Source organism: Octopus sinensis, linkage group LG23, assembly GCF_006345805.1.
Source record: "Octopus sinensis linkage group LG23, ASM634580v1, whole genome shotgun sequence".
Lineage (NCBI taxonomy): Eukaryota > Metazoa > Mollusca > Cephalopoda > Octopoda > Octopodidae > Octopus > Octopus sinensis.
The window spans coordinates 22,316,354-22,331,353 of NC_043019.1; the positions used below are offsets into that span (position 1 = coordinate 22,316,354).

Consider the following 15,000-nt stretch of genomic DNA (forward strand, 5'->3'; position numbering starts at 1 on the left):
AGCATTTGGCCTGGCGTGCTAACGTTTCTGCCAGCTCGCCGGCTCTACAATCAATAACCTGCTAGCTTCATGTTGTTGTGGGCGCCAACCATTATCACATGACATGACCAAAGCTGACTAATAATGACTTAGACCAGTGGTTCTCAACTGGTTTTTACTTGTTGAACCCTTTTGTTTACTATCTTACTCTGGTGGATGACCACAACCATTCAATGTTGAAAAACTAATTCTATAGATACTTCCTTCGAAATTCCTATTTTGCTATTCACTATTCACCACTTGCATATACTCTTTTATTTGTTTCAGTCTTTTGACTGCGGCCATGCTGGAGCACCGCCTTTAGTCGAGCAAATCGACCCCAGGACTTATTCGTTGGAAGCCTAGTACTTATTCTATCGGTCTCTCTTGCCGAACCGCTTAGTTACGGGGACGTAAGCACACCACCATCAGTTGTCAAGCGATGTTGTGGGGACAAACACAGACACACAAACACACACACACACCACACACACACACACATATATATATATATATATATATATATATATATATACGATGGGCTTCTTTCAGTTTCCGTCTACCAAATCCACTCACAAGGCTTTGGTCGGCCCGAGGCTATAGTAGAAGACACTTGCCCAAGGTGTCATGCAGTGGGACTGAACCCGGAACCATGTGGTTCATAAGCAAGCTGCTTACCACACAGCCACTCCTACACCTGAACTATATATGTCGAACTATATAAAACATCAGAGAAAGAAACCTTGCAATACATACATTTAAATCAGAGCCTTCAGTCGGTCTCTTTAGCTGAACCACTAAGTAAACATACCAACACCATGAGTCAAGTAGTGATGGGGAACAGACACAAATACAAAGACACACGCACGCATGTGCCATCCCCCCACACAAATATATATATGATGGGCTTTTATGATGATGATAATGATGAGGAGGAGGAGGTTGGTGATGAGGGTGATGATGTTGACGGCGATGATGATGGAGATGATGATGGTGATGATGATGATGATGATTGTGGTGATGGAGGTGATGATGAAGGTGGTGATGCTGCCACTGCTGTTGTTGTTGTTAAGCAACAAGATGGGTAAGGGTGATTAGGTGATGGTCTAGGGCTTAGGGGCGGGAGACCCCAGACCTTGGGAAAAAAACCCAACTTTGGTCGTCTTGTTGTAGTCGAGGGCTCTTCGTTGACGCCTGACACCACTGGGAGGTGGCCCTCGAAGTCGCTGGAAATGGAGATCTCCAGGTCCAAATTCTTGAATGGCTGCTGCTGCTGCTGCTGATGATGGTGGTGATGATGATGGTGGTGGTGATGATGGTGGTGGTGATGATGGTGGTGGTGGTGGTGATGATGGTGGTGGTGATGGTGACAACGTTGATCACAACAATGACAATGATGGTCTTGGCGATGAAAACAGGTGATAGTAATGACTCTGACAATGGTGGTGACAGTGATGATGACAACGATGACGAAGAGACGACGATGATGAGGATAGTGATGACAGGTATCAACAACAATGACAACAATATCAACAACAATGACAACGACAACAACAAAATTGAATGTTACCAATAAATGGAAACAAAATACAAAGGGGTGTTGAAAAATTTCTGGGTTTGGGTAAAAGAAAATACAGGAGGATCCTTTGATTATGATTTTGTCCAATGTTTTCCTCTCTCAGATTCACACACTTATAGCAGTGGTCCTTCAGTTTTTCTAAGCCCTGTAAAAGAACTCAAAAAGTTGGGCCTCCAATCAGGCCTTTCTTTATACCCTTAAAGCCAAGAACTTTTCAGTGTCCCTTTGTAAATCTATGTCAAATGCCTTCTCTTCCTCACCTTTCCCATCTTCACCCTCCCCTCTCTTCTCTTCTCCCACCTGTCTCCTCTGCTCTCCCTCCCACTCTCCTTCCCTCTCCCCATTCTCTCTTTCTTTCTCTCCCTTTCTCTCAATCTCTTCCTTTCTGTATAATTTCAGTGACGGGTAACACCTGTGGAACTAGTTCTACGTTGGGTATCACCAAACCATTTGAAGCACACATAGAGGGAACTTTCACCGACAAAAGCACCAGCATCTTAATAAAGGAATATTTCCAACCGACTGGAAGTGTAGATAATGTTGAATTAGGTGCTGTTGTCCAGACATTCAATGGTGAAAAGATACAAGCCATATTGAACTACACGAGCAGTGAGCTTTTCTACATTGCAGGTACATGTATGGTTCATAAAACTGTGTAACAAAATTTTTTTGTCTTTAGTTAGTAAGTGTTACTTCCTGCTTGCTTCTATCTAGATATCAAAGGAACTAACTACTATTCACTTGGAACTTTGCTTTTCTCACCTGGACATCAATGTTTTGAAACTGACCTATTTTCCATTACATTTCAGACAGATTCAGTGCTGAAGTTGTTGAAGCAAAAATATCTTTATAGCAAATATTCTGCTCAATACCATAGATTTGCTTGTCAGTTGCTTGACCTTAACCACTTGAGCATATCCCTTAGTGTCTGACGGTATGTGTATCTCTTATCGTGAGCAGGAATAGTTGGGGAGGATCATAGCCATGTGTTGAGAGGGATTCTTTGTGGTTTGAGTAAATGTAACAAAAGCAAAGTTTGAAGGAAATAGATATTTTTCATACTTTCTAAAGGTAAGCAAATAGGAAACAAGAGTTGCTATCCAAGGACAAAAATCATGTTATGCAGCATCATATAAATACCAGTAATGAAAGCACATGACTTACTGGTTTGGGTGTTGGGCTCACGAGCATTAGGTTGGTGGTTCAATTCTTAATTTTGGCGGTATGTTGTGTCTTCGGACAGAATACTTTATTCCACAATGTTTTAATCTACTTAGCTAAAAATGAGTAGTGAACATAGCTAGGGTGGAAGGTATTGTGCATATTCCACTAGTAAAGACATGTGGCTTATGAGCATTTGATCATAGGTTCAATTCTTCAGCCAGGTGATGCATTTAGTTCTTGAGCAAGGCATTTCATTTCACATAACTTTGGTTTTCTCATCCGAAAATGCATCGCCAACAATAACTATTGCTGGGGTTAACCCAACTGCAATGGGGTGGTATGTCATTCAAGGGATGTACTTACTGTTGCTTACTCCCCATGAAAACTGGGATGAGTTCCAGCATAATTGGCCTGTAGACTTGAAGCAGATTTTAACTTTTAATTAATACAGAAAAATATATGGTCCAATATGTCGTATTGTATTTTTAAGAAAATATAATGTGATTTGAGGATAATTTGACAGCTATTTCTAGCACAAAGATTTCCTTATATTGAAACTTGAACTATACTTGGTTGTTGGTGTTTAGCCCTAAGTCAGCCCTGATCAGCGATCTATGTTGAAAACCTTTCTTGCTATGGCCATGTTATACGAAGAACTACATTGTCCAGCATATATTTTATTTAAGATAGGATGTGATTTGAGGGAGATCTAGCTGTTGTTTCTGACATGTGAAGTAACCCAGTGGAAGTTCCTTTGTTGAACATGAAGATTAATCAACAAATAGCTGGGATCCTAATTTCTATACACAGGAGTGGCTGTGTGGTAAGTAGCTTGCTAACCAACCACATGGCTCCGGGTTCAGTCCCACTGCGTGGCACCTTGGGCAAGTGTCTTCTACTATAGCTTTGGGCCAACCAAAGCCTTGTGAGTGGATTGGTAGATGGAAACTGAAAGAAACCTGTCGTATATATGTATATATATATGTATGTGTGTATATGTTTGTGTGTCTGTGTTTGTCCCCCCAACATCGCTTGACAACCGATGCTGGTGTGTTTACGTCCCCGTAACTTAGCGGTTCGGCAAAAGAGACCAATAGAATAAGTACTAGGCTTACAAAGAATAAGTCTTGAGGTCGATTTGCTCGACTAAAGGTGGTGCTCCAGCATGGCTGCAGTCAAATGATTGAAACAAGTAAAAGAGTAAAAGAGTAAAAGAGAGTAACGAAAGGGTTAACGTGTCATCACAATGGTGGAAGATTTTAATTCAATACTTATGAAAGTAAGACATTTGTACTACAGAGCCAGGGGCGGTTTTGGCTGGGTTGGTATCAAAAGGGTTAATAATAATAATAATAATAATAAATGTGTACAGTGCTCAGGTGCACTACAACTCATCTAAAGTGTATATATAACCAGGTGTAGTTTCGTCAGATTTCGGAAAGCATGAGGGCCTTAAAGGATGCAGTGTCATGGCAGTCAACAACTGATGCAGGCAGTTTATTCCATGCTTCAGCAACTCTGAGCGTGAAAAAATGTTTCCGAAAGTCATGGGAGCTGTGTTGTTTTCTGACTTTGTAGGCATGTCCACGTGTGTTAGACACATGGAGATCAAAAAGGTGTTCAGTGTTGTTGTTGGTGAGGTGGTTGATAACTTTGTGGGTGTTTACCAAGTCCGTCGCCAGACGCCGGAGCTTCAGTGAATCCATGCCCAGGGAAACAAGGCGCTCAGAATATGGTAGGTGTCTGACGGAGGGTATGCGTTGTGTCATTCTGTCCTAGTTTCAGGTAGGTTTTTCAGTATCAACACACCTTGACATCTAAATCTATGAATATTATCTTTTCTGTTTCAGATGATGTATGCACTGTAGCACAGGGAATTCCTAGGTTTACCAATCTGCTGCCAGACAATCGAAGCAATGTGGAGAATGCTTTTATTTATTCAACCAAAGACATACTTAGGATGTTACAAGACACTGTATGTGTAAGTAAAAACTAATAAACAGCAGCAGCAGTCACATCTCATGATGAACTTAACAGGAAAGTACTCGGGTCTTCGAGGGAGGATGACCTCCCTTTGCAAGTAACACAAGGACACTGAGATAGTGTCTAAAGTCCTTTTGGTGACGTTGATCGCCTGGGGCTAAAAGCATCAGTAACACCCCACCCACCCCCAGTGGCTAGCTACATTCAGATGGCTGATACATCTTATGCTTTATGTGATTGCTTCCTCTAAAAGAAATAACAGCTAAATGTCCCTCAATTTATAACTTGTCATCTTAACATAGGAAAGGCGTGTCTGTAGGTTTGATAGGTTGCTGGTTTAACTCTTTTGGCTGCAACTGGTCCTGGTGCTAAGACAAAAACTTCCTGTTTTAAAGCGTTCTAAATTAAAACCTTCGATCAAAGTTTCATATTCATTTATGTTCCAAAAACTACAGTATGTGTGTGTGTGTGTGTGTATGTGTGTGTGAATGTGTGAATGTGTGTGTACATAAATGCATGTGTGTATGTGAGTGTGTGTGTGAATGTAGATGTGTATCTGTGTGAATGTGTCATCATCATCATCATCATCATCGTTTAACGTCCGTTTTCCGCTCTAGCACGGGTTGGACGGTTCGACCGGGGTCTGGGAAGCCAGGGGCTGCTCCAGGCTCCAGTCTGATCTGGCAGAGTTTCTACGGCTGGATGCCCTTCCTAACGCCAACCACTCCGTGAGTGTAGTGGGTGCTTTTTACGTGCCACCTGCACAGGTGCCAGGGGAGTCTGGCATCGGCCATGATCGGTTGGAGTTTTTAACGTGCCAGCGGCACGGAAGCCAGCCAAGGCGGAGCTACACAAATGCATGTGTGTGTGTGTGAATGTAGATGTGTGTCTGTGTGAATGTGTGTGTACATAAATGCATGTGTGTGTGAGTGTGTGTGTGAATGTAGATGTGTGTCTGTGTAAATGTGTGTGTACATAAATGCATGTGTGTGTGAGTGTGTGTGTGTGTGAATGTAGATGTGTGTCTGTGTGAATGTGTGTGTACACAAATGCATGTGTGTGTGTGTGTGTGAATGTAGATGTGTGTCTGTGTGAATGTGTGTGTACATAAATGCATGTGTGTGTGTGTGTGAATGTAGATGTGTGTCTGTGTGAATGTGTGTGTACACAAATGCATGTGTGTGTGTGTGTGTGAATGTAGATGTGTGTCTGTGTGAATGTGTGTGTACATAAATGCATGTGTGTGTGAGTGTGTGTGTGTGTGAATGTAGATGTGCGTTTGTGTAAATGTGTGTGAACATAAATGCATATGTGTGTGAGTGTGTGTGTGTGTGAATGTAGATGTGTGTCTGTGTAAATGTGTGTGTACATAAATGCATGTGTGTGTGAGTGTGTGTGTGTGAGAATGTAGATGTGTGTCTGTGTGAATGTGTGTGTACACAAATGCATGTGTGTGTGTGTGAATGTAGATGTGTGTCTGTGTGAATGTGTGTGTACATAAATGCATGTGTGTGTGAATGTAGATGTGTGTCTGTGTAAATGTGTGTGTACATAAATGCATGTGTGTGTGAGTGTGTGTGTGTGTGAATGTAGATGTGTGTCTGTGTGAATGTGTGTGTACACAAATGCATGTGTGTGTGTGAATGTAGATGTGTGTCTGTGTGAATATGTGTGTACATAAATACATGTGTGTATGAGTGTGTGTGTGTGAGAATGTAGATGTGTGTCTGTGTGAATGTGTGTGTACACAAATGCATGTGTGTGTGTGTGAATGTAGATGTGTGTCTGTGTGAATGTGTGTGTACATAAATGCATGTGTGTGTGAGTGCGTGTGTGTGTGAATGTAGATGTGTGTGTGTGTAAATGTGTGTGTACATAAATGCATGTGTGTGTGAGTGTGTGTGTGAATGTAGATGTGTGTCTGTGTAAATGTATGTGTACATAAATGCATAAAAGCATAAATGACTTTCTCACTTCTGGTGTGTTAAATTAATACATGTTTGTTGTTTACACACCCGTCTTCGTCTTTTGTATTTTTGTAAATTCTCACTATGTATGTCTGTATGTATGTATGTATGTATGTTTTGTATGTATGTATGTATGTATGTATGTTTTGTATGTATGTATGTAAAGGGAAAATTTACGAAAATAAACAAAAGACGAAGGCAGGTGGTGTACAAACAAACAGATGTATTAGTATGGCGCTCAGGAATAGAAATAGAACAAGTCTTTTACGTTTCGAGCCTACGCTCTTCGACAGAAAGATACACAGAAAAAAAAAGCAAGGAGAGAAACAAGGATGTATGTATGTATGTATGTATGTATGTATGTATGTATGTATGTATGTATGTATGTATGCATGCATGTATGTATGTATGTATGTATGTATGTATGCATGCATGCATGTATGTAGTATGTATGTATGTATGTATGTATGTATGCATGCATGTATGTATGTATGTATGTATGCATGTATGTATGTATGTATGTATGTATGTTTGTATGTATGTATAGATAGATAGACAGATAGATAGATAGACAGCCAGACAGACAGACAAGTAGTTAGATAGAGCGATAGACAGTTAAAAAGAAAGAAAGATAGATAGGTTGGGAGATAGATACCCTTTTAAATTCATCATCTTAATCGCTCTCATTACTTTCCAGGTTTCTCTACCAAATGGCACAGTAAGAGGTATTGAAGCTGAGCATTTTCACGGTAAACTTGAAGACAACGTCCAGTTCCAAGATGTTGTAGTAGATATTTACATCTCAAGTAAGTCAGTTAAATAGTTCTTTTCTTTTTCTTGCCCCCTCTGGCTTTTCTATTCACTGTGATCGATTTCCTTTTCCCTTTTCTGTTCTATCATCTCTTTTCAAGGGACCTCTGAGCTTGGAAGGTTTTTCCCTGGAACCATGTTTTGTAAATCACTATGTCTGGACATATATATAAGTTCAATAAAAGGTTAAATACCTCATTAAGGGATAATAATATCCAATGAATTTACTGGTCCATTACCTATTATTTATTTTGAATATTAGATTTAATATTGAAATATAAGATAATTAAATAAACTAAGGTTTGTATTTATTTAAGAAAAGTAAGAAAATAGAGATAAATCAATTAATAATTATATTTACATTACTCTCTACTTATATATATATATATATATATATATATATATATATATATATATTGGCTAAACTGGCAAAATAACCATTCCTAAATACAACAATATATATATATAAAATCTCCTTACCCTTCTGGAGATTTTAGGTGAAATTATACTAATGTGTCCATCTGTTTTAATTTGATTAAATTCTATGTCTTTATGCAGCTGAGGATTGCTCTGCATTTAAATTGATGTAATGATTGCTTTGCTCAATTAAATGGAGCTGTTTGAAACAATCGCACTGCATTACCTCTGGATATCCTTGCTGCTTATTTTAATTCTAATCACCTTATTTTGAAACTGTATGGATAATATCATACCAAATTCTGGTGCCTCAGTTTAAGTACCATATTTACCTGAATCTATATTTATATATATATATATATATATATACTTTATTTAAAGCAGCAGAAAATTCAACAAGACCTGTTACTCTGAGTAAAACTGTCCAACGAACGGGAATGTGAAACTCAGAGTAACAGGTTTTGTTGAATTTTCTGCTGCTTTAAATAAAGCATATTACTCTACCACTGGTATATGAGTACTCTTTTTTCCACCTTGTTTCACATTTATGTGTTTACTCTGGTATATATATATATATATATATATATATATATATATATTATATATATATATATACATGGTGGGTTTCTTTCAGTTTCCTTCTACCAAATCCACTCACAAACTCAAGGCATTGGTCAACTCAAGACTATAGTAGAAGACACTTGCCCGAAGTGCCACACAGTGGGATTGAATATGGAACCATGGGGTTGAGAAGCAAACTTCTTACTATGCAGCCATGCTTGACCTACTTGTATACTCTCTTTTACTCTTTTACTCTTTTACTTGTTTCAGTCATTTAACTGTGGCCATGCTGGAGCACCACCTTTAGTCGAGCAAATCGACCCCGGGACTTATTCTTTGTAAGCCCAGTACTTATTCTATCGGTCTCTTTTGCCGAATCGCTAAGTGACGGGGACGTAAGCAACACCAGCATCGGTTGTCAAGCAATGCTAGGGGGACAAACACAGACACACAAACACAAACATAATTATATACATATATGCGACAGGCTTCTTTCAGTTTCCGTCTACCAAATCCACTCACAAGGCATTGGTCGGCCCGGGGCTATAGCAGAAGACACTTGCCCAAGATGCCACGCAGTGGGACTGAACCTGGAACCATGTGGTTGGTTAGCAAGCTACTTACCACACAGCCACTCCTGCGCCTATATATATGTATAATTTTATTTTCAGGAGACAACTGGACGACGGCGAATGATTACACAAAGCCTGAGCCTCTCCGAATAGAATTCTGTGGGAAGGTGAAATCTTCTGGTAAAACGTTTTGCAATTATTTTGATTATTTTTATTTCAACTACGACCCCAACTTCACATTCAAAGAACGAGAGAGCGTTTTTGAGGTAATACCAACATTTTATCAAATTATTTAATAGTTCAAGGTTGTTGTTATTTAGCCCAGGGTCATTGATGATCAAAACTGTTGCAGCTTTGACCATCCTCTTCTCTTAGAGATGTGACAGGTGACATTATCGAATGGAAGGCTGATGTGGTGCGATTGCAATGATTTGAGGGAGATTCCAGTGGCTATTTCTAGAGGAAGAGGCGTTGTTTTTGTTGTTGTTAGTGGTTGTGTGGCAGTGACGATGGTGGTAGCAGTGGCAGCAATGGCAGTGGTGTTAGTGGTGGTGGTGGCAGCAGTGGAGGTGGTGGTGGCAGTGGTGGTGGTGACAGTAGTGGCGGTAGTGATGGCAGTGGTGGCAGTGGTGGTGGTGGCAATGGCGGTGGTGGCAGTGGTGTTAGTGGTGGTGGTGGCAGTGGCGGTGGTGGCAGTGGTGTTAATGGTGGTGGTGGCAGCAGTGGTGGTGGGGGCAACAGTGGTGGTGGTGGTGGCAGTGGTGGTGGTAGCAATGGTAGCAGTGGGTGGCAGTGGTGGTAGCGGCAGTGGCAGTGGTGGCAGCAGTGGCAGTGGTGTTAGTGGTAGCAACATGGTGGCAGTGGTGGTGGTAGCGATGGTAGCAGTGAGTGGCAGTGGTGGTAGTGGCAGTGGCGGTGGTGGCAGAAGTGGTGGTGGCGGCAGTGGTGGTGGTAGTTGTGTTGGTGGTGATAGCGATGGCAGTGGTGGCAGCAGCAGTGGTAGTAGTATGTAGTAGTAGTGGTTGTGGCAAAGGTGGTAATGTTAGTGGTGATGGTGGGGGCGATTATGGTAGTGGTGATAGTTGTGACAGTGGAGATTGAGGTGGTGATAGTAATGGTGATGGTAGGGACTGTAATGTTGGTTGTGGTGGTTGTGGAAGTGGTGGTGGCGTGAGTGGATCTGGTAGATGGAAACTGAAAGAAGCCCGTTGTAAATGTGCATATATATATGTGTGTGTGTATATGTGTGTGTGTGTGTGTGTGTGTGTGAGTGTGTGTGTGTGTGTGTGAGTGTGTGTGTGTATGTGTGTGTGTTGTGTGTGTGTGAGTGTGTGTGTGTGTATGTGTGTGTGTGTGAGTGTGTGTGGTGTGTGTGTGTGTGTGTGTGAGTGTGTGTGTGTGTGTGTGAGTGTGTGTGTGTATGTGTGTGTGTGTGTGTGAGTGTGTGTGTGTGTATGTGTGTGTGTGTGTATGTGTGTGTGTGTGTGTGTGTGTGAGTGTGTGTGAGCGTGTGTGTCCTTGTCTTAACATCAAGGGATAATTATAAACAAGTATCTTTGTCATACAAGTGGAGCCTCTTTGTTTCCAATTTTTCTTGTAAACCTGCCTGGCCATGAAGAAATGTTACCTTGGCAACAACCAAAGAAGACCTGCCTTAATTGAAATTATGCTATATTTATTATCCAAATCAACAGGTATGAAATGAATTCATGTTTTTAAGGTTCTTTTTTTTTCATGCTTTTCCTCTCATCTGCTCTTCTTTTTTCTTTATGTCTTCTCTTACCAAAAAGATCCCACCAGGAGTCTACTGCACTGGAAGGAAAACCGAGTCCGATATACCATATTTGCCTCTCGAATATTTTGTTACTATAGAGTTTGTTGACCCAGCTGAAAATTCAGTAAAGATCTCCAAGGTAACTGAGTTACACATATACATAAATACATACGCTCATACATAAATACATGCATACATACACACATGCCTGCATACATATTCAAATATATATCATCATCATCATCATCATCGTTTAACGTCCGCTTTCCATGCTAGCATGGGTTGGACGGTTCAACTGGGGTCTGGGAAGCCAGAAGGCTGCACCAGGCCCAGTTTGATCTGGCAATGTTTCTATGTCTGGATGCCCTTCCTAACTATATATATATATATATAATTTTTTACTACCCACAAGGGGCTAAACATAGAGGGGACAAACAAGGACAGACAAAGGGATCAAGTCGATTACATCGACCCCAGTGCGTAACTGGTACTTAATTTATCGACCCCCAAAAGGATGAAAGGCAAAGCCGACCTCAGCGGAATTTGAACTCACAACGCAACGACAGACGAAACACGGCTACGCATTTTGCCCGGCGCGCTAATGTTTTTGCCAGCTTGCCACCTATATATATATATAGGTGGCGAGCTGGCAGAAACGTTAGTGCACCAGGCGAAATGCTTAGTGGTATTTTGTCTGTCGTTACGTTCTGAGTTCAAATTCTGACGAGGTCGACTTTGCCTTTCATCTTCTCGAGGATGATAAATAAAGTACCAGTTTTGCACTGGGTCGATGTAATCGACTTAATCCTTTTGTCTGTCCTTGTTTGTCCCCTCTATGTTTAGCCCCTTGTGGGTAGTAAAGAAATATATATATATATATATATATATATATATATATATATATATATATATATATATATATATATATATAATATAAATAAAGTTAGATAAGGCCAGTTTAAGGGATTACCCTGGGTTTTATGTTCCATGAAGCGCTTAGCTTTGCAGCATATCATTAGGTTCCAAAACCTGTTGGCTTAATGCCTCTCTAGAATATGGAGGAGGAAAGGACCTTGTTATTCAATGCTAACAACAGAGGATTGTCTCCCTTTCAGTAGTGAGGTCCTTTCCTCCTCCATATTCTAGAGAGGCCACTTGCTAGAGAGGCCTTAAGCCAACAGGTTTTGGTATCTGATGATATACTCTAAAGCTAAGCGCTTTATGGACGTGAAACCCAGAGTAATCCCATAAACCAGTCTCATCTAACTTTATATATATTATATAGTGCTTTATAACTTAGAGTGTGCTTCTTTTTCAGATTTAGGTTTTACCTACGATTGAGATATATATATATATTTTAAATCCTTTTTCTTATTCATTTTCTTATGTGTGTGTGTGTGTGTATGTGTATATATATATATATATATATATATATGTATATATGTAGGCAAGGTAGGTAGTACCTACCTTGGATGAAGTAGATCGATAGCAACATTTTCCTTTCATGGCAAAATATGTGCCTATTTCAATAAAATCATGAAGGTTACTCTGATTACAATGTATAAAATGCAAAATATTAAATTTTTTTTTATAGATTAGGTAAGCATAATTTGTCTCTGCTTTTCAATCACAATATTTAAGCTCCACATAAAACTGCTGTAGTACACATGCTGTGTACATTCCTACAACAACGTTTTCTTTACGTGCTATAAAGGCAGAAGTAAATCTGCCTACAATTCAGTTGCATGCCTGTGTTTCGCTTATTTTTGGTGTTTTACTACATAAAGTTCACCAACTGCCTACCCTGAGTAATTGCTAATGGCACATGCCTGATATATATATATATATATCACCATGATCACCGTGACCGACCAGGCTATCAGATGTAGTTACACATCGCTGGTCACAATGCGTTCGCATTTTTTAGCCTATATATATATATATATATATATATATATATATATATATATATATATATACTGTGGGCTTCTTTCAGTTTCCATTCACCAAATCCACTCACATGGTTTTGGTTATCCCACCCAAATCTAGAGTAGATCACACTTGCCAAAGGTACCATGCTGTGGGACTGAACCCAGAACCATGTAGTTGAGAAGCAAATTTCTTACCACACAGCCATGCCAACACCCGTATTTACTAAAACTCAACTAAATAGTGCACAGCTATAAAACATATTGATTGAACCTTATCAACATAACTAAGTTTAACTCCGTTTCTTTTCAATATCCTTTAACCCTAAGAAAAACCATGTTAGAATGCCTAGATACAGTTTGACCTAATTCAACATAGATTAAACCCCCCATTGTTCACTCTGCACCAATGTTATGTAGGGGTCACTCTAGGTATAAATTTTATAGCCATATTAGATTTCAACATGTCCCTCATCAGTTCACTTGGTACCTTAAACTTGTCACATGCAAATGAACAAACTCAATTTGTTTTGAACCATGCTAGCTGGAGGATTCTGAATGAAGGCGCACAGAAAAAATTTGGATGATCTATCTTTCTTTCTTTCTTTTACTTGTTTCAGTCATTTTGACTGCGGCCATGCTGGAGCACCGCCTTTTAGTCGAGCAACTCGACCCCGGGACTCATTCTTTTTGTAAGCCCAGTACTTATTCTATCGGTCTCTTTTTGCCGAACCGCTAAGTGACGGGGACGTAAACACACCAGCATCGGTTGTCAAGCAATGCTAGGGGAACAAACACAGACACACAAACACACACACATACATATATATACATATATACGACAGGCTTCTTTCAGTTTCCGTTTACCAAATCCACTCACAAGGCATTGGTCGGCCCGGGGCTATAGCAGAAGACACTTGCCCAAGATGCCACGCAGTGGGACTGAACCCGGAACCATGTGGTTGGTTAGCAAGCTACTTACCACACAGCCACCCCTGCGCCTATCTGTCTCCATATTCTTTATAATTGTTTGAATTATAAATATACAGTGTATCCTCGCTTATTCGCAGTTTGGCATTCACGGTTCTGAATAATTGTTCGCAGAAAATCAAAACCAAAATCAAAATCGATCAACATCAATGGAAATTGTAGCTGTGATACCAGTGCCGGTGGCACATAAGAGAACCATCCGAACATGGCCATTGCCAGTGCCGCCCCGACTGGCCTCCGTGCTGGTGGCATGTAAAAAGCACCATCTGATTGTGGCCGTTTGCCAGCCACGCCTGGCCTCCGTGCCGGTGGCATGTAGAAAGCACCATCCGACCGTGGCTGTTTGCCAGCCTCGCCTGGCCTCCGTGCTGGTGGCATGTAAAAAGCACCATCCGATTGTGGCCGTTTGCCAGCTTTGCCTGGCCTCCGTGCCGGTGGCATGTAAAAAGCACCATCCGATAGTGGCCGTTTGCCAGCCTCGCCTGGCACCTGTGCCGGTGGCACGTAAAAAGCACCAACTACACTCATGGAGTGGTTGGCATTAGGAAGGGCATCCAGCCGTAGAAACATTGCCAGATCTGACTGGGCCTGGTGCAGCCTTCTGGCTTCCCAGACCCCAGTTGAACCATCCAACCCATGCTAGCATGGAAAGTGGATGCTAAACGATGATGATGATGATGATGATGAGAAACCACAGCATATTCGCAGAATTATAAATATTGTCAGCCATTTTTTATGACTTCTTTTGAGGAAATCTCTCTTTCTCTCTCTCTCTCCCTCTCTCTTATTATTATTATTATATTATTATTATTATTATTATTATTATTATAGTATAGATTACTGTGCCTAGTGGTAATACTAACTAAATTTTTCAAAACCTTGATTATTTTTAATCTCTGCACAATCACCCATTGGTGGTATGCACATATTAGAAGCAGAGATTTTTTGGTACATATTTTGGAGAAAAACTGCATCCAGTGGCTATCGCAAGTGTTTTGTTGAGTGTTGAGGTTTTTCACAGCATGTTATTAAAGCCCTAGGATGCCACCCTAAGGTTCACTGCCAGAAGCCTTAGAAGGTGGGAACAAATTTGGCAATTTTTGGCAAAATACGTACCCTTTTACCAAGTTATAACAAAAAGTTAGTGAAATATTTAAAATGTTTACAGTTGAATAGATAGAAAAATATAACAAAATAATTTGATAAAAAATGTGAATTTTTAATTATTTTCTGAGAT

General features: G+C 40.4%; 1 protein-coding gene across 1 annotated transcript in view; it reads left to right on the forward strand.

The window, feature by feature from the left end:
• LOC115223610 overlaps nucleotides 1–15,000 on the forward strand; it is a 46,113-nt gene that overhangs the window by 7,823 nt on the left and 23,290 nt on the right. Inside the window, exons 3-7 of the mRNA XM_029794266.2 lie at nucleotides 1,997–2,227; nucleotides 4,612–4,742; nucleotides 7,409–7,517; nucleotides 9,171–9,337; nucleotides 10,862–10,984. Of these exons, the coding sequence (XP_029650126.1) occupies nucleotides 1,997–2,227; nucleotides 4,612–4,742; nucleotides 7,409–7,517; nucleotides 9,171–9,337; nucleotides 10,862–10,984 (761 nt within the window). The remainder of the gene's footprint in view (nucleotides 1–1,996; nucleotides 2,228–4,611; nucleotides 4,743–7,408; nucleotides 7,518–9,170; nucleotides 9,338–10,861; nucleotides 10,985–15,000) is intronic.